At 51.8% G+C, this 25,335-nt stretch overlaps 2 protein-coding genes and 1 long non-coding RNA gene across 3 annotated transcripts; 1 reads left to right on the top strand and 2 right to left on the bottom strand.

The window, feature by feature from the left end:
• Window positions 1-9,515: 9,515 nt before the first annotated feature.
• On the bottom strand, window positions 9,516-10,476 carry LOC119864142. Its single transcript, XR_005372981.1, has 2 exons — window positions 10,097-10,476; window positions 9,516-9,765 (listed from the first exon to the last, which is right to left on the bottom strand). It is a non-coding gene; the product is annotated as an uncharacterized LOC119864142 (long non-coding RNA).
• A 270-nt stretch (window positions 10,477-10,746) lies between these two features.
• Window positions 10,747-13,364, top strand: LOC403631 (ferritin, heavy polypeptide 1). The gene is given in 5 exon segments (NM_001003080.1): window positions 10,747-11,039; window positions 12,425-12,571; window positions 12,884-13,009; window positions 13,109-13,273; window positions 13,275-13,364. Coding segments are annotated over 4 exon segments (552 nt in total). The 5' UTR covers window positions 10,747-10,925; the 3' UTR covers window positions 13,275-13,364.
• Window positions 13,365-13,539: 175 nt separating this feature from the next.
• Window positions 13,540-24,809, bottom strand: BEST1 (bestrophin 1). Its single transcript, NM_001097545.1, has 11 exons — window positions 24,737-24,809; window positions 23,019-23,206; window positions 21,683-21,777; window positions 21,049-21,282; window positions 20,509-20,663; window positions 19,859-19,936; window positions 19,168-19,320; window positions 17,693-17,773; window positions 17,236-17,387; window positions 14,947-15,570; window positions 13,540-13,915 (listed from the first exon to the last, which is right to left on the bottom strand). The coding sequence occupies exons 2-11, from the start codon at window positions 23,168-23,170 to the stop codon at window positions 13,897-13,899; spliced, it is 1,743 nt and encodes a 580-aa protein (NP_001091014.1). The 5' UTR covers window positions 23,171-23,206; window positions 24,737-24,809; the 3' UTR covers window positions 13,540-13,896.
• Window positions 24,810-25,335: the final 526 nt, after the last annotated feature.

The following is a 25,335-nucleotide window of genomic DNA, read 5'->3' on the forward strand; positions in this document are numbered from 1 at the left end:
AAAAGCATTAGCTTTTATTATTAAGCATTAATTTCTATCATTATTGGATTCTTTTTTAAGAAGAGGGACTGAGTATAACCCACTTATAGCTTGAGCCTGAGGACCCCATTCCCTTGGAATGCAGGAGTCCAGGCCTGAAGTGGTGACTAGGTTAAGCCAGATTAAGGCAAATTCCGGAGACCAATTCTTTTATACATATTTATTTATTTGAGAGAGAGAAAACACAAGCAAGGGGATGGGCAAAAGGAGAGAGAGGAGCAGACCCCCTGCTGAGCAGGGAGCTCAACACAGGGCTCTATCCGAGGACCCCAGGATCACAACCTGAGCCAAAGGCAGTTGTTCACCCAACGGAGCCACCCGGTGCCCATCCAGAGACCAATTCTGATTCATGAGGCTCCCATTCAGGGCTCCTAGGAAGAAGCTGGAGGAGCAGCCCTTCCTCACCCTTAGTTAAGTGCAGAGAACCATGTCTCCTGGAAGGAAGGACCCTTCCTTCTGGAGCAAGGATTCCTCCTTTCCACAGCTCAGTTCTGCCACCCATACACGGTGCAGTTGGCCCTGTCCTGGGCCAGGGCCTGGGCCTGCGTATTAGGAATAGAGATGACAACGAGGTTCAAATGTCCACAGAGCCAATGATCTCCCCGTGGCTGTGGAGGAATGATGGTGCTATGACACACAAGCACCCACTGTCACTCAGTAAAGGCTGAAGGGACCACCATTAGAGGGGGAAAGAGATTAGCTCCAACCTGGAAGACTCCTGGCAGAGGCAGGACTTGGATTGGAGTTTGGGGGAAGGGTAGGTCTTTGGCATATCAAAGGGGACAGTTTTGGGAGGAGAGACTTAAGTAAAGGGACAGGGGTGGGGCCCACACAGGACACAGTGCCAATGGACCGGCAGGAGGGACAAGAGGAGGGAATGAGACCTCATGCAGCCCCATCCTTCCCTGCCACCTGTCAGGCAACTCACTGTGTCTGGCACATGGATGCGGCTGCCCTGAAGGTATTTCTCAGAAAGATGGGAAAGCCAGGTACATAGTGAGGATCTTGGATGGCCTCTTGACAGTTTCCCTAATAGGTTCGATTCCGACCCTCATTTCCTTCTGCTGACTCCTTGTTAGAAATATCAGGCACTTGGATGCATCCTGACAAGTTGTGAACCATGCTTTGTTAATTGAGTGACTGAATAAAAGTATCAGATCACATGCCTGGCTTGAAGTCTGTAACTCACGAGGGAATCTGTTGCCACTTAGATGATGTTAGAGGCATATTGATTGGAAAATATACTGCAAGTGACAGGAAACAGGTCTACTCCTGAATCTGGGGAGAGAGGCCATTCTAATCACAGCACATGGCAGGGCCTGGAGGGAAGGAAATGGCTCCCCAGAGGAGAATCTGGAGCTAGTCTAGCCAGAAGGGGGGTGAATGTTGGCAAGTAGGTGTGAATATTGGAAAAATAACCAATTCCCGAGAAAAGTAGAGAATCTGCATTCCTGCCCATGCCACCACCTACATACCCACAATACGGAAAGAACATCTAGACAGGTAAGCAATTAGGAAAAAAGATACTTAATTCCATCCAATTATTCTGAAGAATTGTGAAAGGGCAGGGATGTTTGGAAGGGTATTTTTATATTATCTGTGCAGCTAGAACCAAAGAGCTGGGGAAGGAAAGGGCAGGTGAGTTCCCTTCCCTTGGGAAGGCTCCCATGGGTTTGACTTCTTCTTCTAAGCATCTGCCCTAGACCGCAAGCTCTGCTAGAAGGGCTAGTCCTCCACTGAGAAAGCTAAGGGTGGGCTCGGGGCCCTGCTAAGTAGGTAGGATTACCCCAGCTGGGAAGGGGGGCATCTTATGTGCCCTAATGAGTGGTCAGCTTCAGCTCCAGGAACCCAGAGGCTCTTTTGGGAATGTTAGCATGATGCTCAGATCCCACATCAGAATGAGGGGTTTCGAGCCTTGGAGGAGGCATTTCCCACAAGTCCCAATCCTGGTGTGTCCACCAATGGCCAAGCAGAGGCCTCCAGACCCATAGAGAGCCTTGGTCCCTATAAATAATAGTATGTTCTAGAGGTAGCCTCAGGTCTCAGGAGTGGGTCTGAACCCAGCTGCCACGTTCAGGGACACCACTGAATAGCCAAGGTGCTCCAGGCTACCCGGCCATCTCCTATGCCTGGCAGCCACTAGCACCAAGCTCAGAAGATAATTTAAGACCAAGTTCACTGCCTGAGCCTTGCCCCATGATCTCTACTAATGCCTCCTAAAGAACCACAAGCTCCCAGGGTGCCTGGGTGGCTCAGTCCATTGAGTGTCTGACTCCTGATCTTGGCTCAGGTCTTGATCTCAGGGTTGTGAGTTCAGGCTGTGTGTTGGACTCTAGGCGTATTATCTACTTCAAAAAGAGAGAAAAGAAAGAAGAAAGGAAAGAAAGAAAGAAAGAAAGAAAGAAAGAAAGAAAGAAAGAAAGAAAGAAAGAAAAAGAATGAAACGAAGGAAGGAAGGAAGGCAGAAGAGAAATAACTAAGAAAAAGACCGACATAACACGCCTCCCCCCTCCTTCCTTCCTAACCTTCCTTCGTACTGACTCAAGAAAGAAGAAAGAAAGAAAGAAAGAAAGAAAGAAAGAAAGAAAGAAAGAAAGAAAGGATCCACAAAGTCCACCAAGCAAACAGACTCCAGGTATTAATAAAATCAAATTGTTGATTTTGAAAATCACCTGTTTGCTGCTGGTGAAATCATAGGAACTCCTTAAAAGTGCCAACTGCCAGCATGGATACCTTCACACTGGTCACAGGTGGGTGCTGCCTCACCTTTGCCTGGGACTTTGGCCAGCAGGATCTATTCTCCCCCTACAAAGATATCTCAGCCCTCAGACACCTGTAATCTCATGGATCTTTTTCCTCTCTGCCTTGTGACTAAAGGTCACGGGCTGATTTTCAGAATTGGAGTGGATGCATCAGGGCCCAGATTTGGACAACTGCCGCACGGTTAGACTCTGGGTTCCGGTCCCAGCCCAGTCTCTTACAAGCTGCGCTCGCTACCTTTGGTAAGGCAGTCACTGAACCTCTCTGACCTGTAGTGTGCTCCTCTGCTTACAACCTGGCTACCTGCCCTGCCTCCTCCTCAGAGGTGGTGTAGGTTTCAGCTGCAATAAGGTGTCCACTTAGTTTCTATAAACTCTCTGGTGTGTTATATTCACAGGATAAGAACTCCAAGAATGCTCTAGTCCCATTTCCAGGAAGCACATGCACATTTTCTAGGTAGAGAGGACCAACAATCCTTCGACGTGTCTACCTGGGCCCCTTGTGACCTCCCACTCCGCGGCCACGGTTGAAGACAAAGGGACCAGTCTTCAGAGCAGAGAGCCTGGGACCATGGCGTCACTAACCCCTTGGCCCAGCTGGTCATAGCTCCCACTGCCTTATAGTATCCTCAGGTCTCTGCTGCGTAATAAGCTTCAAACCCCAGAGAGACTCATCTGCATCCCCCATGAGCAAGGTAGAAAGAGCTAGTCTTACTGATGTTAAGATGGTAAAAGCTCATCTGTGAGACAAGGGCTGGGGGAAGCCTATCCCTTAAGAGCAGGGAAGGAGAGTGAGAGCCAAGATCTGAAATGAAATCCAGCACACAGTTCTCGGTAGTCTGGGAGCCTGGCACTTTGCTGGGTACCGAGGTGGGCAAGGGAGAGGAACAGGGCAGGAGCTCCCCTTTCAGTGCAGGAGGCAGGGCCCCAGCAGGTGAGGTGTGCTCCTGGAGAAACTTTCAGGGCGCTGGAGGGCACAGTTCTGCAGGGGAAGTGAGGGAAGCTTCTCAGAGGATATGTGAGTTGGCTTCTGGATGCTGGGTTGTTTTTCAGGCAGAAAGGTCAGGGAGGGCCATCTGGGCAAAAGGACCTGCTGTCAAGTCCTCCAGGTGTGAGGGCACTGCTGTTGGGCCATGGGGAAAGGCTGGAGACGACGTCCCAGAGGAGTGTGCCAGGCAGTGGGCAGTACCTCGGGTCCCACAGAAGAGTCACGTGTTTTTTTTAAATTGAAGTGTAGTTGACGCATAATGTTATATTCGTTTCAGGTAGAAGAGTCACACTTTTATCCCTAGGACAGTGGAGAACCCTTGGGGAGGTAAGGGAAAGAGTGAAGTACTTCCCTCAGCCTTTCACAAAGCTGGGAAGGGCAGGGAGGCCACAGGTGGGATCCCAGGCAGGAAATAAGGAGCCTTGGCTGCTGGGAGCAGCCCTCCCACACCCCTGACTGGGGCCTCAACTCCTCAATTGTCACTAGGAGAAAGCCTCCTCCAGGGGAAGGCGAAGTGTGGATGCTATGAAAGGCCCAGGCCAGGGCACCTGGGTGGCTCAGTGGTTGAGCGTCTGCCCTTGGCTCAGGTCGTGATCCTGGAGTCCCGGGATTGAGTCCCACACCAGGTTCCCCGCAGGGAGCCTGCTTCTCCCTCTGCCTGGCTCTCCTTGTGTCTCTCATGAATAAATAAATAAGTAAATCAATCAATTAATCAATCAAAGAGAAAGGCCAAGGCGGCTACAAGAGTCCATCTCCACGAGGAGGTGCCCCGGCTACGGCTACTTGGCCCCTAACAAAGCGAGCAACTTCCCCTACTCTGCAGGCTGGGCCGAGACTAGGTAACATGGGCATGCCGTGTGGCTGGGCACCAGGTCATGAGGCGCAACACGAATTGTGGCGATGAGGGCACCCGAAAGGGGGAGAGGGACAGCCAGGGTAGCATGGGGGGGGGGGGGGGGGGGGGGGGCTGGTTCCAGAGACTGTAAATAAATACAGGCAGTGAAGTTAAGAAAGGCCAGGTGACCTTTTCAAAGTATCTAGAATGCGGGCAGATACTGGGGGTCATTTGGACCCAGGGGCCTCCAGGCCACAGGCAGAGGCCAGCTCCCAACGAGGCACGATGATTCCAGAGAGAGCTCCAGGGCTGCAAGCTGCTAGAGCTGGGAAGGGCTCTGGGCTGTGCTGGGGTCTGGGGAGGAGGTGTAATGTGGAGCTCAAAGTCCAGTGGGAAGGTAAACAAGCAAACAACAGGCGGGGCTGGAGAGATAAGAGTGGTGAGGGAAAGGAGTGGTGTGCTGGGCTCTCCCTTAGACAAGGGGGTGCCTTCCACTCCCAATCATCCTCAACATCTCAGGACCTGACTCTTGACCTTAATGGTCTGGGAAAGGGGGTTGCTGAGTCTCTAGACTTTGAGTCTACATTGCCTCGGGGTTTTTAAAATGTAGCTTAAGGACAAGCTCTCTGAAACATGGCTGCATCATCCAGGAATGTTCCTGAATCTCCTTAGGTGTCCTTTTTTTCCAGTTGAGACATTTCTGAACTCTAACTTCCTACACACTTCACTTTCCCGAGCCCCAGGGCAAATTCCAGACACTTAAAACACCCTCTATTCAGTTGAAACATCAACACAGTCTCTCCCAGACCTCATCGAAGTTTCCAGCCCTGGGATTTATCTTCATCTCCATCAGTTTTGCAGGAACTTATCCGGGCTCTGCTTTTTCATGTAACGTTATTTTATATACACATTCCAACAACCAATTTACTGTTGTTTTTAATGACCATGCTGTATTCTACCCCGGGCTGGTTAGGTACTTCCAGTCTGTGTTCCTCCCAGTGACTATGGCCTGGGGCAAGACTGGCTTTCTATGGGCCTCTCACCTCTTTAATTTGTAAACATGGTGATGTGGAAACTTTCAAGTCGTTTCCAAGCCTTAGCATTACAAGTGTCTATGATTTCCCAGCTGTGGAATCCTTAATTGTAACCCTAGGTTAATCCCTAGAAGGGACAGAAAGAACTCACTGAGGCAGAAAGGCCCTGAGGGAGAAACAGGTAAGAGAAGTGAGGACCCCTTGCCCCCTCCCAGCAGAAATGTGGTCTGAGGCCTGTTGGGGTGATCCAGACCCCCTTGCTCTAAGTCGAGCCTAGGCAGCCGGCCACAGTAGGAAAAGGGGGTGCTCGCCCACTCGCTCCTTATAGCGAAGCCACAGCCCTCCAAGACTTCCAGTCTTTCCCTCCCCTCAGTGACAAAGCACTTTTGGAGTCAAAGCTCAAAACCTCCAGACCAGGAGAGTGCTGAGTCATGGTGGGGCAGCAGCTGTCTACCACAACCCCGCCTCTTCCCCCTCAAGCTCTGGAAAGTGCCAGTGTCCTCCAGGAAAAAAAAAAAAAACCTAGCTTGGTTCCTCTCTGGCTTGCTGTCCCTCCCCCTGCTCCCAGCCCCAGGAGGTAAATGTCCTGGGAGGCCAGCCAAACTCCCCACCTCCTCAAAGTCACCAGGAGCTAGGGTTGGAGGGGAGGGAGGCCAAATCCTGACCAGCAAAGGTCCAAAGAGCGGGTAACAGCTTTGGAAGAACCTAGAAGCTTGGAAATGGCAGTTCTAACACCCAGGAGTCCCAGAATGCGGGGACTAGCCCAAGCAAACAGACACACACACACACACACACACACACACACACACTCATCCCAGCACAAGATTTCTCTTTCATTTTTCCCAGCCAGCCTCCCGCAACGGTCAACTTTAGCCACAGCCGTCCCTCCGTGTTGCCACGAGGGTCACTGCAACTGCCTATGTTTTTATCCCAGCACAGAGCCGATACTGATTCATGAAACCTACTTTGAGCAACAGACCAACTGCCTTCCCGTGGGTCCAATTTGCTGTGGGCTCTGTCCACCTGGATGTCCTAGAGGCCCTGACACTCTGCACATCCAGCCCAAAAGCAAGCTTGCCTGTCCTCTAACCTGCATTTCATTCTCAGTGAATGGCAGCAGCCATCCAGCTTCCAGGCCAGAAAACCGGGAACTTTCTTGCCCACCTCCCAAATCTCATTTACCTAACCTGCCACCTCATCCTGTCTATTGTGTCTCCTCCATATCTCAGTATCAGCTTGCTGTTTCCTCTGCTGAGAACCAGGGCTGCTGCCTCCCAATCAGTACCCTGCCCTCTTGCCTGACTGTAATCCATCCTCCACATTCAATCCTGCAGCCATGTGTTGGTTCAACAAATCCTCAGCACCTAGTAACCAGCATCTTGCAAAATGTTGGGAGTGCAAGATGAAGAAACAGAAACACACCTGCCCTCCGGGAGCTTACAGTATCTGATAGCAGGAAAGACAATCAAAGAGTGACCTACGTGTATATAATATATAATTATCTGTACAAATAAATATTATATAGGATAGTTACGCATCTTTGCTACTTTCCAAGCTACAAATACAAACTCAATCTATCATTTGTATTTTTTTTAAAGATTTTATTTATTCATTCACGAGAGAAAGAGAGGCAGAGACACAGGCAGAGGGAGAAGCAGGCTCCATGCAGGGAGCCCCAACATGGGACTCGATCCCGGGTTTCCAGGATCAGGCCCTGGGCTGAAGGCAGCGGCAGCGCTAAGCCGCTGAGCCACCGGGCTGCCCGTAATTCGTTTTTAAAAAATTAAATCACTCATTTTTACGAAGAAAAGAACAATTTTGTAGATTTCTTTAACCTACTTGATTCCAGTCTGCTCCATATTCCTATAGTTATACCCACAAATTTTCTTCTAGTTCTTTTTCTTCTTCCAGCATAATTAGAATGTGTTTTGGGCTTACCAAGTTTTTGTAGGACCATACCCTCCGTTCTTTTGCCGAGTGCTTTGTCCAACTGAAAGGACTTACTAGGAACACTTTTAATTCATCTTCACAAACTGTGTGATAGCCGTATCCTTGATTGGTCACAGTCCAGAGCATTCACCTGAATCAGCCTTTGTTACTCAAAGTATTTCTCGATTTTATTTTATACTAGTTGAAAAAGACAAATAGTTCTAACTTCAATATCACAAGTCCCAGACATTTTGGAATCTCTATTTTCCTCTTGCCAATAGGCCAATTCTGTTCCAAACTCTCCTCTTTCCTATGTAATCAAGTGCACCTAATCACCAAGGTAGTCCAGTAACATTTGGTTTTGCAAACTTGTTACGATTTGGAGTTCTTTCAGGAACTGAGGTGTCATTGATTTTCTCTTATTTGGCAGAGTCTTTCTCTTCTGAAGACTCTGGCCTTTTCCTTTGGCACAATCCCATATTTGGTTGTCCTCCACCATTGTCCACGGTGGCCCAGTGCACTCAGGCTCCTCCGTGGCCCAGAGTCTCTCGTCCACCCTCCATGTTGCCAAACCTCTGAGCTATCCAACTCTTCATTTTTTTAAGTAGTCAAATCTGCCATCTGCCCGTTTATGGCTTTGGACAAACTCAAAAGAACACTCCCTACCTACCCCAGAATTCTAAAAGGTAGTCTTCCATGTATTCTACTAGTAATTTCATAGGTGTTTTGTTTTTGTTTTTTAAAGGCTTGGATCTGTCTGGAACATGTTTTGAAATACAGTGAGTCATTTTCATTCACATGACTATCAATTGTTTCAACATCATTTGTTGAACTCACTCTTTCTCCCCAAATTCAAAATGTCACTTTAGCATCTAGCAAGTTCCCATAAGTTTGTGGGTAGGACTGTTAACACTTCCTGTATGAGTTTTTTAATATCAGAGAAGGTAAATCTACCCTCATAACCGTTTTTCTCCCAGATGCCTATCAGCTATTCTACACATGCATTGTTCCAAATAAAATTTAGGATCATTTTGTCAAGTTCCAAAAAATACCATGGAGTTTTCTAGAAATTGCATTGAATGTATAGGTGTCTTTGGGGCCAGCAGACATCTTTACAAAACTGAGGTTGACTGTCTAGAAACATGGCATTTCTTCCTTTATGCACGTCTTTTCTGTCTAGCAGCAAACATTTATAATTCTCTTCATAGATTTCTTATTAACCTTATTCCTAGGTACTTTAAGCTTTTCTTTGCCAGTGTAAATTAAAAATATTTTTTCTTTTATTACATTTTCTAACTGGCGTTTATGGCTCTATAGAAAGAGCTCTGCATCTGATGACTTTGCTGTACTCTTCCCTAGTAGTACAAGATATCTAAAAATAAAACGAAATGTGGTATCTCCCTGGTTAGAAATCCCTTAGTGTCTCCAGATTGCCCAGGATAAAATGTAACCCTTTATATGGCACACAACCCTTCCTTTTTTTAAAAAAAAGATTTTATTTATTTTATTTATTTATTCATGAGAGGCAGACAGAGAGAGAGAGAGGCCGAGACCCAGGCAGAGGGAGAAGCAGGCTCCATGCAGGGAGCCCGACGTGGGACTCGATCCAGGGTCTCCAGGATCACACCCTGGGCTCAAGGTAGCACTAAACTTCTGAGCCACCCTTTCCTGACCTTGCCCGTGTAGCACCCTTGTAGCTTTCCAAGGCCAACACATTTTCTTGAGGTACCATGGACAGGCCATACATTTCCACATCTTTACACCTTTGCGTGTGCTGTTCTCTCCACTTGGAATTCTCTTCCACTCTACCTTCCTTCTAGCTTTTTCTTCAGACTTAGCTCAACTGTCACTTTCCTAGGGAAGCCTTCCCTGGCCTTCTATCCCAGACTGGATAAGGCACTCCTCGTCTACACTCTCCCACAGGCTTCTGCTTATTTTATTTTATTTTATTTTTGTAGTTTTAGACCTAAAAAAAATTTTTTTTTCCTGAAGGTAAAATGTTCATTCCGAAACGAAAACAGTAGAGACCCAAGAAAGAGATCACCAGAATTCCGTCAGCAACGAATTTTAACATTTTAGAGCCTGCCTTCTTTTTGTTGAGGTTGCGAAGTTCAGCTTAAGGTTTCATGTTTGTGAGCGTCCAAAGGGCCTCGGCGAGGTCTCCCAGCCGTGCGGAAGGACCTGGTGGCGAACAGTGGAGCTGGAAGCCGGCCGACAGGGCGGGCGCCTGGAAGGAAGGGACTCGGCGGCCCTGCCCTGCCCTGCCCGGTCCCGTGGACACTGTGCCCACCGGCCGCTCCGCAGGGGCAGCCCCAGGAGGTGGCTCCCCGGGAGATCTCCTCAGCTTGAGCCGGCTGTGGCCTGACCCGGGTGCGCCAAGGCAGCCGTTCCAAGATGGCTCCGTCTCCAGATCCCCAGTGGCTTCTCCTCCCTTTTCTAACCCGTCCCCGGATCTTCTCAGAAGCCCCGGGGGCTCGTCCCTCACGGCTCCCCCTCGAAGGCGCCCGCTCACCGCATCTCCCCGGGAACCACGGCCCGCCCAGCCTCTGTCGGGGAAGCTGCACCGGGAGCCATGTTGGCGAGGGTCGGGGACGGCCCCCGGGACCCCAGCCCGTCCGCGTGTCGCTCCCGGCCGGACCCTGAGGAAGGGAGAGCGAGCCCCTCCCGCCCCACCTCTAACTGACGCAACCTCCTAGGGCTCCCACTGCCACTTTCCAGGTGACGCCCGAGGAGATCCCCCCGGGTGTGGTAACTGCTGCCCCGCCGCCCGGACTTTTAACCTGCCCCCGGGGCAGGATGTCTCGGGGAGCCCGCCCGGACGGCTCAGGGGACACGTGCCGGCGGCTCCCAGCCCCGGGCGCCGGGGCTCCGCGCCCGACCCCGACCGCACTTCTTCCCCGCCCCCCCCCATCGCGGGAGCCGGGACGCCGAGGACACCCGCCCCGCCCCGCCCCGCGCGCGGCCACACGCCCGCCGCCTCAGCCCGCGCGGGGCCGCCCCTCCCCCACCGCCCCCAGGGCGGGGTCGCGCGCCCGCCGGAAGAGGCGGGGCTCCGCGCGCGGGCGGGCGTCTTGATTGGCTGGAGTGGGCGTGACGCCCGATCCCGCTATAAGAGCGGGGCCTCGGCGGTCTGCGCCAGTCTCCGCCGAGAGTCGCCGCGGCTTCCTGCTTCAACAGTGCTTGGACGGAACCCGGCGCTCGTCTCCCCTCCCCGGGCCCGCCGCTCAGAGCCAGCCCTCGGCCACCTCCACGCAGCGCTCTCGGACCGCCCCGAGGCCTCCGCCGCCGCCGCCCCAGCGCCGCGCAGCCGCCGCCGCCGCCGCCTCTCCTCAGCCTCCGCCATGACGACCGCGTCCCCCTCGCAGGTGCGCCAGAACTACCACCAGGACTCCGAGGCCGCCATCAACCGCCAGATCAACCTGGAGCTCTACGCGTCTTACGTCTACTTGTCCATGGTGAGCGCCGCTCGGCTCCGGGCTCCGGGCGGCGGGGCGGGGCGGGGGTGTGGCTGACGCTTGGGCCCTCCCGCCCCTGCTCGCCCTGCTGGAAAATGGACGCTGCTCGAGGCCTCTCAGGACGTGCGCAGAAACTCTGGCCGGCTCGGCCTTTCTGACGGCCCCCTGGGAGGGCTCCCTCTTAGTCAAGGGCCGCCTCTGCGCGCCGCTTCGTATTTAGAGAGAGCCTGGTTTCAAGGAATCCCCGACTTGCGGCAGCTGCAACCGGCACAATCCTGCAGTTAGGAAAGCGGGGTGTGCGTTTCCATCCTGTTCTCCGTGTCGATCACGTGGCCCCGAGGCTGTCCTTTTGCTTGGGTGACGGGGGCGAAGTGGTCCAGCCCCCGTCCTCCCTGCGACTGGCGGAGCCTGCTGGGTAATGGTGTCGAATAGCAACCGTTGGGGGCGGGGGTTGGTGCTCAGTGGCTTATCTCCCGGGGGCCGACCACTCTGGAGCAGCCATCGCTACCCGCTCTGTTCTGCTTATCGCCCAGTCCCACTTGAAGCAGGGAAATCTCCCCTTTTGCGCACACGGTTGTCTTAGTCATCCGTCCTCTTGCCCGGGCATTTAGTACTTTATCCTTTTGTGGCTGAACCCTTGGTTTTAGAATAAACTACACCAACAGTCACTGGGCAAGGAAACTTTCCGTGCTGATCGATGGAATCCATTTTCCAAAATCCTGGTTTTAGGCGGTGTGGTGGGCGTTTTCCTTAGGATTGCAAAAGAAAAAAAAAAAGAAAAAGGATTGCCTTACGATTGTGCAAATTATCTAAGAATAGACCTGTTCCAGATGAATTTGAAAATAGGCCTGGATTTCCGCGACTGCCATTCCATTTCAGGAACACCTGGATTCAGCGAGTGTCTAAAAACGGAATCAAGTTTTCTGTTTTCTGCTGGCAGTTTCTTTGTACAGCTTAGCGTTGCCAGCAGTTGTCACCTTGCCTAATGGGTTAATCTTAGAGATCCGTCAGTATGCTGTAAGCTGGCAAGCTCATGTTTTAACATGGGTTTAATCAGGGAGTTAGGGAGTACAGGGTAAATACTCCCACACCCTCTCCAATCAAATGCGACACTGGCCAGAAGAAGTTTGCTCTCATATAGGGCTTTAAGAATTTATCTGCTGGGGGCAATTCCCTATGATATTCTAAAGGTTCCTTGCAGTAAACTTTAAATGTCCAGGACTGCGTTTCATTTTTGTGTTTTAGAGTACAGACTAGTGTTGTGTTCTGTCCAAGAGCACAGCCTGTCCGCGGTCTTCAGTGCAGACTCCTTTCTTGCTGGACTTTGAGGAAGAAAGGCTAGGCTTGGCAATTCCTAACAGAACATGTTCGTGTTCTCTTTTCAGTCTTATTACTTTGATCGCGATGATGTGGCTTTGAAGAACTTTGCCAAATATTTTCTCCACCAATCTCATGAGGAGAGGGAACATGCTGAGAAACTGATGAAGCTGCAGAACCAACGAGGTGGTCGAATCTTCCTTCAGGATATTAAGGTGAACAAAACATCTTAGATCCTGTGTCTCATCTATCCGGCAAGTCCTTGGGTGTCAGAAATCCCTCAAGCTAGCAGTTGCTCTTATAAAATGAAGTACTTTTGGCTTCTGTGTTTTTTTAAGCCTATCTTCTAAGTTGAAGGAGGTGAACGGTAATGGGCACAAGGCTGTTAAGTTGGAAACCATTGTGGGAGAAACTGGGATGTCCCTCTTGCCAAAGCACAACGATTGCATGTTAGGTGTTTGCTGACTTGGGCAATAATAGGTAGAGGCTGTACGTGCATTGACCTGACCTCCTCTCCTCTCGTTCAGAAACCAGACCGTGACGATTGGGAGAATGGGCTGAATGCAATGGAGTGTGCATTACACTTGGAAAAGAGCGTGAATCAGTCACTACTGGAACTGCACAAACTGGCCACTGATAAAAATGACCCCCACGTGAGTGTTGGCAGTCTGGGAGAGAATGGAGGGAGTCATTTCCCTCTTTAGGGGTTGGGAAAGTGTACCGTTAACATTCTTCCCCATTCTGTCTTCTAGTTGTGTGACTTCATTGAGACTCATTACCTGAACGAGCAGGTGAAATCCATCAAAGAATTGGGTGACCATGTAACCAACCTGCGCAAGATGGGGGCTCCCGAATCTGGCATGGCAGAGTATCTCTTTGACAAGCACACCCTGGGAAACAGTGATAATGAGAGCTAAGCCTTAGGCTGTCTTCCCATAGCCGCAGGGTGACTTCCCTGGTCACCGAGGCAGTGCATGCATGTTGGGGTTACCTTTACCTTTTCTATAAGTTGTACCGAAACATCTACTTCTTTCGTTTGTATCATTCCTTCAAATAAAGTAATTTGGTACCCAGCTGTTGTTTCTTGAGTTCTTGGGATGGGCTAGAAATGTATTTAGTAGGTCATCTTTGTGAAATCTGCTGAGGTGTTGTAGTTCAGTCACAGTAACCAAAATGACATGCCTAGGGAGGGATTTGTGTTTTATTAAAGTCCTTAGTTAGGAAATGATAATTGAGGCTGGGTGTGCTGAATTCAGACAGGACTTAAGGACTCCTGATTCTGAATTGAAGGTTTTGAATTACATGTTTCCAGTGGTTGATTCCAGCTTTTTACAATTTTTATGTACAAAAAGTATCTTAAGGGCTTAAGTAGACCTGACACTATGGACTTTGTTTTCCACTAAGCTAACCATTTAATTCAGGCTGTCCTACGAACATACTCTTCAGTGTGGACGGCTGTATGGCTGTGACTAGACCAGTGTACCGCTGGTGTACGTGCAGGTAGGACCAGGCCGATGAAGCGTCTCCCTTGGGAAACAGGCTAAGAATGTGCTTCATCCCTAGAGAGAATTTGAGAAAGTTTACAACATGAACATGGAAGATCATCATTTCAGTACTAAAATAGTTGGGAGTTAGGGCAAAGGTTGGAATCCCAAAATATAAAAAAAAGTGTCAGCCGACTGCGGAGCCCATCCCTCCATGCTAACAACTACATTAATTAGCCCTTCCTAGATAAGCCACAGTAATTTGTAGGAGTTTCTATCTAGCTAGATCTAAGACCGATTATGACCCTTTTAGAAGTTTTTCATGAAGTATGTGTTTTGACCACAGAAGTGACTGCTTGGGAATCTAGAAAACAAGAAGTTAAGTTCACACAATTGGGGTAGGGTGTGTCTAATTGAGTGAAACCCAGAACATACGGGAACAGCTGATGGTTTTGTGACAGCTGCGGGTTGCCCCCAAGAAGGCATGAAGAGCTATTTCAAATTCAGAAGTCTTGAGTTCCCCCCACCAAAAGTGAAGATACACCCCAAGGGACTTGGATGCCCTCACCTTAACCATCTGCCAGTTCCCAAGGGTTTAACACTTTAAAGACATACTTGGGGACCTTGGAGAGGTTATGGGGAAGTGTTCACAAGCCATCTCTGAGCTAAGCCTGGGCAGTGAATGTAGTTCTTGGGCTACAGCCCAGAGTCCCTAGTTCTGCCTCATGGGTTCTATGTCTGCTACACAAAGCAAGCTGGGTCCAGGGATAACCTCTGACCATCTAACCCCGGCCTAGTGGCCTCCTAGCCTCATTCTTCTCAGTAGAGAAGAACATACCTAGCCAGTGATGTCAGGCTCTGGTGAAATGAGCAAAGTTCTCAAACTTCCCGGTGCCCTTGCTGAGGTGGCTAGGTATGTGCCGCAAGCCAGTATTGGGTGTAAATCCAGCATCCTCTGGCAGAGATGGAACCACAGGAAAATCGGCTCCCAGGAAGGTGGAAGGAGGGTAGAATCACAGCAAGGGAAGGTGATGGGGCTTCTCACCCAGGTGTGTGTTTGGGGGGGGCGGGCAGTGAAGTGATCCTGGTTAAGGTAAAGGACAGACCTGTTTTCCAAGGCCCAATAGGGATCTCCGTGGCCCTTGAGTATAGTGTGTAAGTTGCTAGTTGACTGGCTCAAATCTGAGTCTCTGAGATGATGTTCAGGGGTCCCCGACATGTCTGTCAGGTTAAACTCGACAGTTTTCCTCTTCACGTGACCCGATTCTGGGTTCTCTAATGAGAACCCAACATTCTCTGGGAGTGCTTCAGAACTGGTCTTTATCCCAGGCTGTAGGCTTTGGTCTTTGACAGCGCCGTCTATCCCTGAGACTCTGCGTAGGCTTGAGGGTGCTGACTGTCCAGATGGGAAGACCATAGGTGTGTGGCTGAGGGGCGTCTGTGGGGCACTGTGGTAGCCTGACCTCCCATAAAATGCAGCAGTCTCAAAAGCACCCTCCTCCTTAATCTCCCAGGCCTTGCTGTCTTCCTTGTCCCTAGAGGTCTGCCTGGCACCCCCGAGTTTCTTGGGCTGGCCGTCTTGGAGAAAGCCTTCTTTCTTGGGCCATAGTAGTTTGGTCTTTGAGTTTGTCCTGGGGGGTTGGTGGTCGTGGGACTGCAGCCCTAGAAAGCGGCCAATGATGCCAGCGTGAGTGCCTTCCTCTTCCTCCTCCATGTCTTCCTTATGCAGACTGGAAAGAAGCAGGGGGGGTTACTTGAGTAGGGGACAAAGGACCAAAGCAGGACTTGACTTCTCTTGTACCCTATCTTTTCCCTCCTTTTGGCCCAAAGCCAAGGACACACAGTGTTCTCACAATGCCTGGACTCCTCTCTTTCCTGACCCATCCTGCCCTGCACTGACCTCTTACTCCTTCTGGACCCAGCTCACCTTGAGGTTCTGTGGTTCCCTCTTGCCCATGTTTACTGAACTCCCTGGACTGGCACTTATGGGCTTTCTCTTTATCTCCATCTTCCTTTACCACCTCTCCCTTCAAGTGATCTGAACTACTGGTCCCCGGGTCAGAGGAGGCCCAGGAGTGACTCTGGGTTGGCCAGGGGTTTGTGGTTCCAAGCACCCACAAAGAAGTGTGGTTTCTTGGGAGCCCAAAGCCTTTCGCTCTGCAGGAGAAAGCCCATTGTCCCAGAATGTGGCCTGCCCTTGACTGCGTCCATATTCTCCCCATGCTTTAAGGGTCCAGCTGGAGGCCACCTCCCAAGCCACAGATGGTCTCTGTTCTATGTTCTGTCTCTCTCCTAGGCATTCAGTACCTTGTACCTTGTGTCCAGAGTTTGGGCCTTGGGTTTGAGCTCCCTCACTAAAAATGGTGTGTTCCTTGGAGATGAGGTCTATTTATCATTATCCTCTGTTCCCCACCCAACCTTCAGCTGCTAGAGCACAGATCATATGGAATTCAGAAGCAACTTCCAGAAATGTTTCTGACCTAAGCAAGCCTCCATCCTTCATTTGATCACTTTTTCGAACCTTCCTCACACCCACTCGGGACTCTAGCTAATTTGAATTATGGCTTAACAGGCAGGATATTTGGTTTCTAAAGGATAACAGTGCTCAATACTGTGGAAGAAAACCTGGATGATATGGACCCTGACATGCAGAGGACTCTCCAAAGTCCTCTCTGCTGTCCTCCTGGGAGAGGGGGTTGTTTGGGATGGCCCAGCTGCAGCTCACAAGGGAAACAGACCAAATCAGGGAAATGGGAATCATGTGCAGGAAAGTTTGGCCCCTGTGGGTGACCTGAGGCCTGAACTCTAGCACAGAGTCTACCCAGAAGGTACCTGTGATGAATCAGTCTCTTGCTGGCACAGGCTTGCCTCTTCCCCAGCCAGGGACACCCTCCACCCCCTTTCACTCCCCATTTAAACACCCTGGCTTATCAGAAAGCGTAGTTCTGGACCAGAGTCAGGAACCAGCGTCCGACATTTCAACTGCATCACTGATAACTGTCAGCCCTTGGGTAAGTCCCAGTTTCCAATTCTAGACTTGGGGGACTTAGGCCTGAGTTACCTAAAAGCCATTATAGCTTTAAGAGTTATTAAGCAGTACAAGGTAAGGATTAAGGGGGTGGAGACAGAAGCAGGCATACATCCACAGGTGCGGCTTGCTAACTGTGTGACCTTGGGCTGAGCAACCTTCTTAACCTCTCTGAACTTGGACATAATCATCTGAAAACTGGAGATAACCAAATCAGGATTATTGGGAAGAAAAATACAGTTTATATAAAGAGCCTAGTGGAGCTCCCCACCCTCAGCATGCATCTGATACATGTTAACTAGTGCTTTCCTAAGTCCTTGCCCTTGGGCTTTTCTACTAAACAAAGTGGTTCCTTGGCACTGCTCACTTGATGTTGAAAGTGGAGCCTAAAAAGGAGGCTCGACGATACTGGGCAGAAGCAGCCGTGTAGGGGGGTTGTGGTTCTGGTTCATTCCAGTACATATCCCGCTCCATCGGGGGCAGGTCCTGGTGCATCTCGTCCACAGCCAACAGGGACACCTGGTTGCCAGGCACAGAAGGAGAAGTCCAACAGAAAAGTCAGCCCAAGCAGGACTGTAACCTTGCTAGATGACTTGGAGAGGTCACTTCCCTCTCTCTGGGCCTCAGTTTCCCTACTTGTAAAATGGAGAGACTAATGCTTATCTGCAGCCTTATTAAGTTGGGGTGAGAATCCTGTGAGTGAAGAGTGGGCCAGGAGGTGGGGGGCAATTCACTATAAGGCCTCCCTATGGAACTGTGGGGTCCCCTCCCTGGGTCCAATTCAGGGAAGGCCCACAGGACAGGCTCCGTCTCTCCCCAAGTACCTGCAAACTCCTGTCAACAATCCAGTTGGTCTCAAAGTCATCATCATCCTCTCCAAATGGGTTGATGAGCTGTTCTGCCACCTTGGGGAGAGGTAAGGCTTTGGAAGTCCTCAGGTAGATTCCCTGCGGTCTTGCTCCTTGCCCTTAAACTTCTGTTCTTGCTCATTACACATCCCACCCCATCATGCCCCTCCTGCCTGACCACCATCTCCAAAGCCAGAATATAAGGCCTCCAGCCACCCACGCTCATAGGCACCTGCACACAGTCCCCTTCTCTCAGGACACTGAGCCTGAGCCCCTCTCTGAGCCAGCTGCTCCCTGAACACCCAGAGCTGTTCTTCAGTCTATCACGTGGCAGAGTCACCACCGGTACCTCCCCTCACTGTATCTTCCCTGGAGTTCCATAATCTATGCATTCATTCATTTACTCATTCAAGTCTTCCAACATTCATATATTCATTATTTTCAAAGCCACAGAGTTTATACGTGGGAGGCTGTGTTCAATTAAAGGGTGGCCCAGGCAGGCAGAGTCCTAGTGCTAACCTCTGAAGTCCCCTGACAAATCTCCACAGTAGTGATGGACTGTACTAAGCATTCAAGGGACATCCTATAAACCACTAGGGGATTTTGAGCAGAAAAATGGTGTGACCTGGTTTTATCTGCAGCGGCTGAAGATGACTGCTGGGACGAGGGTGTGGATAGGGAGGGACTGCACACGTGCACACATGCTCCATACATGGACAGGAGGGATAGAGGGAGGAGGCAACCTACCATCACCTGCCAAAAAATACCAACCTCCCAGCACCACTACCAAAAAAAAAAAAGAAAAAAGGGAGAGTGGGTGAGAAACAGGAAAGATAAAGAGATGGAGAGAAAACTGTGTTATTCAGAAGTTCTGTTAGGAAGAGCCCTGGATGTAGTGGGAGTAATACTTGGAAACACCACTTGGGGTGGGGATGAGGCACCCCGCCCCTCACCCCCATCACAGATGGATATCTTGAGTGAGGAGAGGTGGTGCTAATCTGCCTTGAAAGGGTGGGGGCTGGGGCAGTTAACATCAGGACTTTGGTTTTACTAAGCAAAGGGGACAAATTTGGGATCAGAGCCTAGGGCACAGAGAGGAATTGCCTCACCAGCAGGGCCTGCCACAGACATTCTCAATCCATGCATTTCCCTTTTTCTGGACAAATATTTGGGGAACATTCTCTTGAGGGGGCATCAAATGGTTTGACAATTGAACTTTCCCTGTATCTGCCCAGCCTGCTAAATTCGAGGACTGTGGTGCAACGTTGGGATCAGACACCAGCCTCAAGCTGGTCCCACTCCTCTCTGGGTCTCAGTTTCTTCAAATGTAAAGACACGGGGAAGGAGTACACAAGAGGGTCATGGTGGGGGCCCTGAGATCCTCCCTTCCTGGTCAGCCATGACCCTTCTAAAGCCATGACCACAGCCAGTCTGGTTGCAGAGAATCTTACCTTCAGCCAGCCAGCATAGAAGAAGAACTGCAGAAATGTGAAGACAGGTACAACAAGGTCCAGCTCGTGGCCAGGGTAGGCCTTGGCTGGGTTCAGGAACTGCCGCCCAACCAGGCAAGCCAGGAAGAAGCTGTATACAGCCACGGTCACCACCTGGGAGGAAAGGAGGTGGCAGCAGAAATGGACTGGCTGGCAACCTGGGGTCAGGAAGCTCCCTAGGCTGCGAGGATGAGCCCTTGCTCTGATTTGCACAGTCCTGTGACTTTGGCCCTCTGTGATCTCTTTATTTTCTTAAAATTTTATTTATTTATTCATGAGAAACACACACAGAGAGAGAAGCACAGACACAGGCAGAGGGAGAAGCAGGCTCCATGCAGGGAGCCCGAGGTGGGACTTGATCCTGGGTCTCCTGGATCACGCCCTGGGCTGAAAGCAGCATTAAACCACTGAGCCACCAGGGCTGCCCTGTGATCTCTTTAAAATGGGGATAATTATACTCTCTCCCCTGGGCTGAACCAGGCAGGAGCCTGGACTCTTCAAAGTTGTCACTAGAGAGAATCTGCAAAGTCCAGACCTAACTCCCGGGATGGGCCTCTTAGTCCCCAAGTGAGCCCTTCCCATCACAGGCTGTTTTCTGTGTCCTCCCAGTCCCGGCTTCCCTAAGGGGCAGCTTCACTGGCTTAGTCCTCACCTGCGTGTACACCAGCGGGATACTGATCCAGTCGTAGGCAAACAGGTGTCCACACTGAGTACGCAAGATGTTCATCTCCTGGGGAGCAGGAGGGAGGGTTGGGGTTCTGACCACCACCTATCTGCTCTCCCAGGCTCAACCCCCAGCTCTTCCCAAGGTACCAGGGTCTGGCTCTGTGATCATGGGCAGCTCACTTAACCTCTCTGTGCTTCAGCCTCCTCATCTATCAAAAAGGGATCAGGATAGGGTGCCTGGGTGGCTCAGTTAGTTAGGCTCTGCCCTTGGCTTAGGTCATGACCCCAGGGCCCTGGGATAGAGCCTGCATGGGGCTCCCTGCTTAGCAGAGAGCCTGCTTCTCGCTCTAACCCCTCCCCCCCCCCACTTGTGCTTTCTATCTCAAATAAATAAAATCTTAAGAAAACAGCAACCCAGGAACCAGTATCTCTGAGGCTCACTTTAGAGAGGAAGTAGGAGAGGAATTTAAGGGACCGGCCACCATGGGTTGTGGAATCCTCTTGGTCAAAATCCTCCAACCCCAAAGCAGGTTCTAGGCAGACTCTCAAGCCTGCTCTTTGTAGGAAACTGTTCTACCCAGAGCACAACCGTCCCCACTCTGCACCAGCCCCATCTGTGTGGTGAGGTGAGCTCACGTCCAGCAGGCTCTGGAGCAGGACAGGGTCCCGGATTCGACCTCCAATCCACGCCTTCATTGACAGGTTGGCAAACCACACCCAGGGCACCCAGAACGTGTTGTGCGGCAAGCTCAGCTTTTCTAAGTGCTTGCATTCCGCGGGGGTCATAAAGCCTGCGGGATGGAGTGAAGAAGGCAGTGGATGGGGAGGGCCCGCAGAGCGGCGGGTCGGCAGCGTGGCCGGGATTCCAGCCCCAGTCCATTGGCACCACCGAGCTCCTTTGCCATTCAGTAGTTACTGATTGGCCACTACGCGCTGTCCTGGCCTGAGCACGCGAGAAGGTTTGACTCATCAGAACCACGTGAGGGAAGGTCGGGGATGGAGGTCACAGATGTGCGGACTGAGCACTGCACAACCAGAAGGGGCGAAGGGAGGAAGAAGGCCCCGCCCCGGCCCTCGGTCCCCACGGTCCCCTCGCCCCTCCAGGGTCCTTCGCCCGTCTGAAGCCGCGGTCCCGCGCGCAGTTCCCGACCTCGCCCCCTGCCCGGCCCCGCCCACCTGCTTTCACCAGGTGCTGGGAGCTGGGGAAGCGCTTGTAGACGGCGGCGCTGACGCTGCGCAGGATGAGCACGTTGCCCAGGTTGGCGTAGCGGATGAGCGTGCGGCGCAGCAGCCGGCCCTGCTCGTCCCTGCCCTCCACCAAGCCCGACACCAGGTTCATGAGGCGGTCGGGCCACGGCAGGTTCTCGTACTGGTTCCACCAGCGGGTCACGACCAGAGTCACGTAGAAGCCTGGGCAAGAGAAGCACGGGGGGAGGGGGCGAGGGGCGAGGGCGCGGGCTCCGCGTCTCCATCTCCCTTGACCGGAGCGCGCCCAGCCCCAGCCCTCCTGGAGGGCGCTCCCCAGGGGAGGACCAGCAGACCCGCGGGAAGGTGCAGGATCCTCCAGTTCTCGCTCCCAGGGGCCCCCTGTCCACCCCAGAGAGCTGCCCGGTCTCCCCTCCTGCGCAGACGCTCCAGGGACTGTCACTGCCGCCCCCAGAAGCGGGAGTCTTGAGTGCTAACAGCAGGGCGTCCCTCCTGACGTCTGACCTCCGTCGGGCTGCAGCCCTGAACTGCCGAGAGGCCACCTTTCTGGAGCCGGCAGCAGCACTGGGATCCCGGGACGCGGGGGGTGGGGGTGGGGGCTCACCCAGCACGAAGGAAATGGGGATGAGCTGGATGTAGCTGTCGCAATACAGAGTCAGTTTCTCAAACATCACCTGCTGTTCCTCCGTGAGGGCCATCCTGGTGGCGGGGAGGGAGGCGGATGTAGACACTGGGAGCACACGGCTGACACAGGTACGCGGCCCAGCCAGCCTAGGGTGGGAGTGTGGCTGCCTCTTTGCTACCCCACCACTTCCCCGTCTCTTTCACTGGCCCCGCCCGAGGGCCCCTCCTCTGGCCTGAGCCAGGCCCCACTCTAGCAGCCCCAAGCCCCAGCTGGGCCTCTGCTCTGTGGCTGCAAGAGGTTTTCTGTGAGGGATAGGAAGGAAGATCCTGCTGAAGGACTTCCTTGCAGGCACCACTGACCCCTTTAAAGCATCCAAAAAATAGTTTGAAAGCAGGTTCAAACAAAGAGTGTTTAAAGGTCTTTAAAAAAACTTATAGCAAGGAGAGATGAGTAAGTGGAGCCCGGAGGGTTTTAGAGTAGCGACACTACTCTGTATAGTATAATGGTAGATACACGTCATTATACATTTGTCCAAACCCATAGAATGTACAACACCAAGAGTAGACCCTAGTGTAAACTATGGACTTCGGGTGATAATGCTGTGTCCATGCGGGTTCATCTTTGATGACAAATGTGCCACTTTGCTGTGGTATGTTGACAGTGGGGGCAGCTGTGTGTGTGTGTTTGAGAGGGTATATGGAAACTCTCTACGTTCTGCTCAATTTTGCTATAAGCTTAAAAACTCTAAAAAATGAAAAAAAAAATATATTGGTGCCTGAGTAACAACTAAAGAAAACTGATGTGCTTTGTTATTGGTATTGTAATTTTGAATTCAAGAACTTTCTGGATTTAATCGTTGTTCAATCCATTGCAGTCATTAAGGCTTTTTCCATTCAAAATGCTTTCATATATTCTGTGGTTTTTATCCGTCCTTTATTTTATTTAAGTAAACACTTTTTTGGGGGGACAAAAAAATATGTCCTGGGCCTGTGAGCTTGTGTGGAACTCAGGAGAACAGGATGGCGGAGTGGGACCAGGTAAGGCCCTGGTGCCAGCGCCTCTCCCTGGGTTGGAGGAAAGACACTCTGGACTGCACTGAGCTGTCTCCCAGGCTGCCTTCTTTGATCTCCTCCCCAGCCACAACCCCCAAACCCCGCCTCCGACCCCCCCCCCCCTGCTCCCAGGGCTTGGCCAGGAGGAGCTCAGATCAGCCTTACAGGTCTCTGGTACATCGGCCCCCCTGAATGGCTGGCTATTTGTTCCAAGACCCAGCTGTACCCCTCCCAGGCCCTGGCCCCAGCCTGTCCCCCTGCACCTGTAAATGAAGCGAATAGTATAGTAGCTGAGCAGGAAGATGAGGAACTCGCCATAGAGCAGCTTGTAGATGCTGCCTCGCCAGCACAGCAGCAGGCGGGAGAAGGAGCCTAGGCGGGCATTAGCCACTTGGCTTGAGTAGGTGACGGTCATGGCCGGGCACTGGGCTGCAGCAGGTGCACTTGGGTCCTAGTAGACAGACAGGGAGGTACACTGATAGGGGGCTGGGAGGGAGCAGGGGCCTTGGTCGAGGCTTGTCTGGGCCTCATAAGTGATCTTAGCCAGGACTCTTCCCTGCTCTGGGCTTTGGCTTTCCTGTCTGGACACTGGGAATGGGATGAGGTAGCCTGAGAGGCCCTTTTGGCTCTTACTGCCTGTGGGACATGGGAAGCCAATGAAGTGAGCCCAGAGCTGCCCACAGCCTTGGCAGAGGAGACAGATACGTCTGTGCCCTAAAGTTATGACAAAGGCAGTAACTAATAGCAAAGTCCACACACTAGGCTTAGTCCTCTGAGCCAGGCAGTGTTCTGAGCCCCTCCTGTTCATTAGCTCCCCAGGCACCCTCAGCCATCTTGGAGCAAGACTGGTAAGGGGCCTGATCGGTCTTGTCCACTGCCCTGTCCACAGTGCCCAGAACAGAGTCTGGCTGGTAGAGATGCTCAAATCACTTTCACTGAACAGTGACCCCAGGGCCTTTCCACTTGCCAATCCTTCTACCTGGAAGATTCTTTCTTTCTTTCTTTCTTTCTTTCTTTCTTTCTTTCTTTCTTTCTTTCTTTCTTTCTTTCTTTCTTCTTTCTTTCTTTCTTTCTTTCTTTCTCTCTCTCTCTCTCTTTTTTTTAAAATATTTTTTTCTTTATTTATTTATGATAGTCACAGAGAGAGAGAGAGAGGCAGAGACACAGGCAGAGGGAGAAGCAGGCTCCATGCACCAGGAGCCCGACGTGGGATTCGATCCCGGGTCTCCAGGATCGCACCCTGGGCCAAAGGCAGGCGCCAAACCACTGCGCCACCCAGGGATCCCCTCTCTCTCTCTTTCTTTCAGAATTTATTTATTTATTCATGAGAGACATACAGAGAGAGAGGCAGAGACACAGGCAGAGGGAGAAGCAGGCTCCATGCAGGGAGCCCAATGTGGGACTCAAACCCGCCACTCCGGGATCATGACCTGAGCTGAAGGCAGACGCTCAACCACTGAGTCACCCAGGCGTCCCGAGGATGCTCTTTCTAATCTAACCGTATGGTTCATTCCCACTTCAGGTCATCTGCTCAGAAAGGATGTTCCCAACGACTGTCCCTGCAAATAGCATCCCAGTGCCACTGGTACTCTCTGTCCCCTCATCTTGTCGATTTCTCTACATAGTGTTTATCTTATTATACTTGAAATCATGTTTTGCAGGATGCCTGCTTGTTTACTGCCTATTCCCTCCTTGTGTTCTCATAGGAGAGATGTGCAATAAAAACTTCTTGAAGCAATGACGGACACCCACCCCCTCCTTGCTCACTCTGACAGAGCTGCAGTGGCTGGGCTGTCTTTGTGCCTAGTGCACACCAAGCTCATTCGCACTGCAGAGAGTTTGCACACACGCACAAGTGCCCCCACACCTGCACACACACTGCCCGGCTGCGCACATCACACGCACTAATGCAGGGATGGCCATCCACCCCACAGGCCCTCAAAGCCCCAGCGCAGCCTGCCTGGGCTGATAGCCTACTCACGGGAGGGGCTCTGGTCTTCTCAGGTGATACCACAGCAGTTCTGGCCACTGGACGGGTGGGACTCTTGGGGGTCCTGTGGCCAGCACCCCTGCCCACACTTAGGGGCTGGCCCTGCCCACGCTTTTGTTAAGCAGTCACTTGACTGCCTAAGCCAAGGCCTCCACAAAGGAGCCTTGTCTGGCCCCTTATAATCTGCACAGTAGCAGCCGCCAGCACGGCCTGGCCAGGGCCCCTCTAATTCCTGCTGGGGCCGAGGGGGGTGTTTGGAGGGGCTGGAACCAGGGCTAGAATTTGGGGCAACTTCCCTCCACCATGGGCCCAATCCTGCCATCATCTCTGGGCCCTCAAATAACAGAGATTGAAGGGTCTGTTCCTGACCACTAAGATCTTGCGGGGAGAGCTGGGGAAGGGGGGGGGGATGCTGGTCCTCATCTCTGGTGCCAGGAGCTGCCCGGAGAGGGGCCCTATGGGGCTTTGGCGGCAGTGAGGGCAGTGGAAAGAACACTGAAGTCCTGGCTTCTAGTCCTGGCCCTGCGACCCGTGTGTGATGGCCCTGGAGGGTCTCCGCTCATCCCCAGGTCTCCGAGTCCCTGCCTCCA

This window comes from Canis lupus, chromosome 18, assembly GCF_011100685.1.
Source record: "Canis lupus familiaris isolate Mischka breed German Shepherd chromosome 18, alternate assembly UU_Cfam_GSD_1.0, whole genome shotgun sequence".
In the NCBI taxonomy this organism is placed as follows: domain Eukaryota; kingdom Metazoa; phylum Chordata; class Mammalia; order Carnivora; family Canidae; genus Canis; species Canis lupus.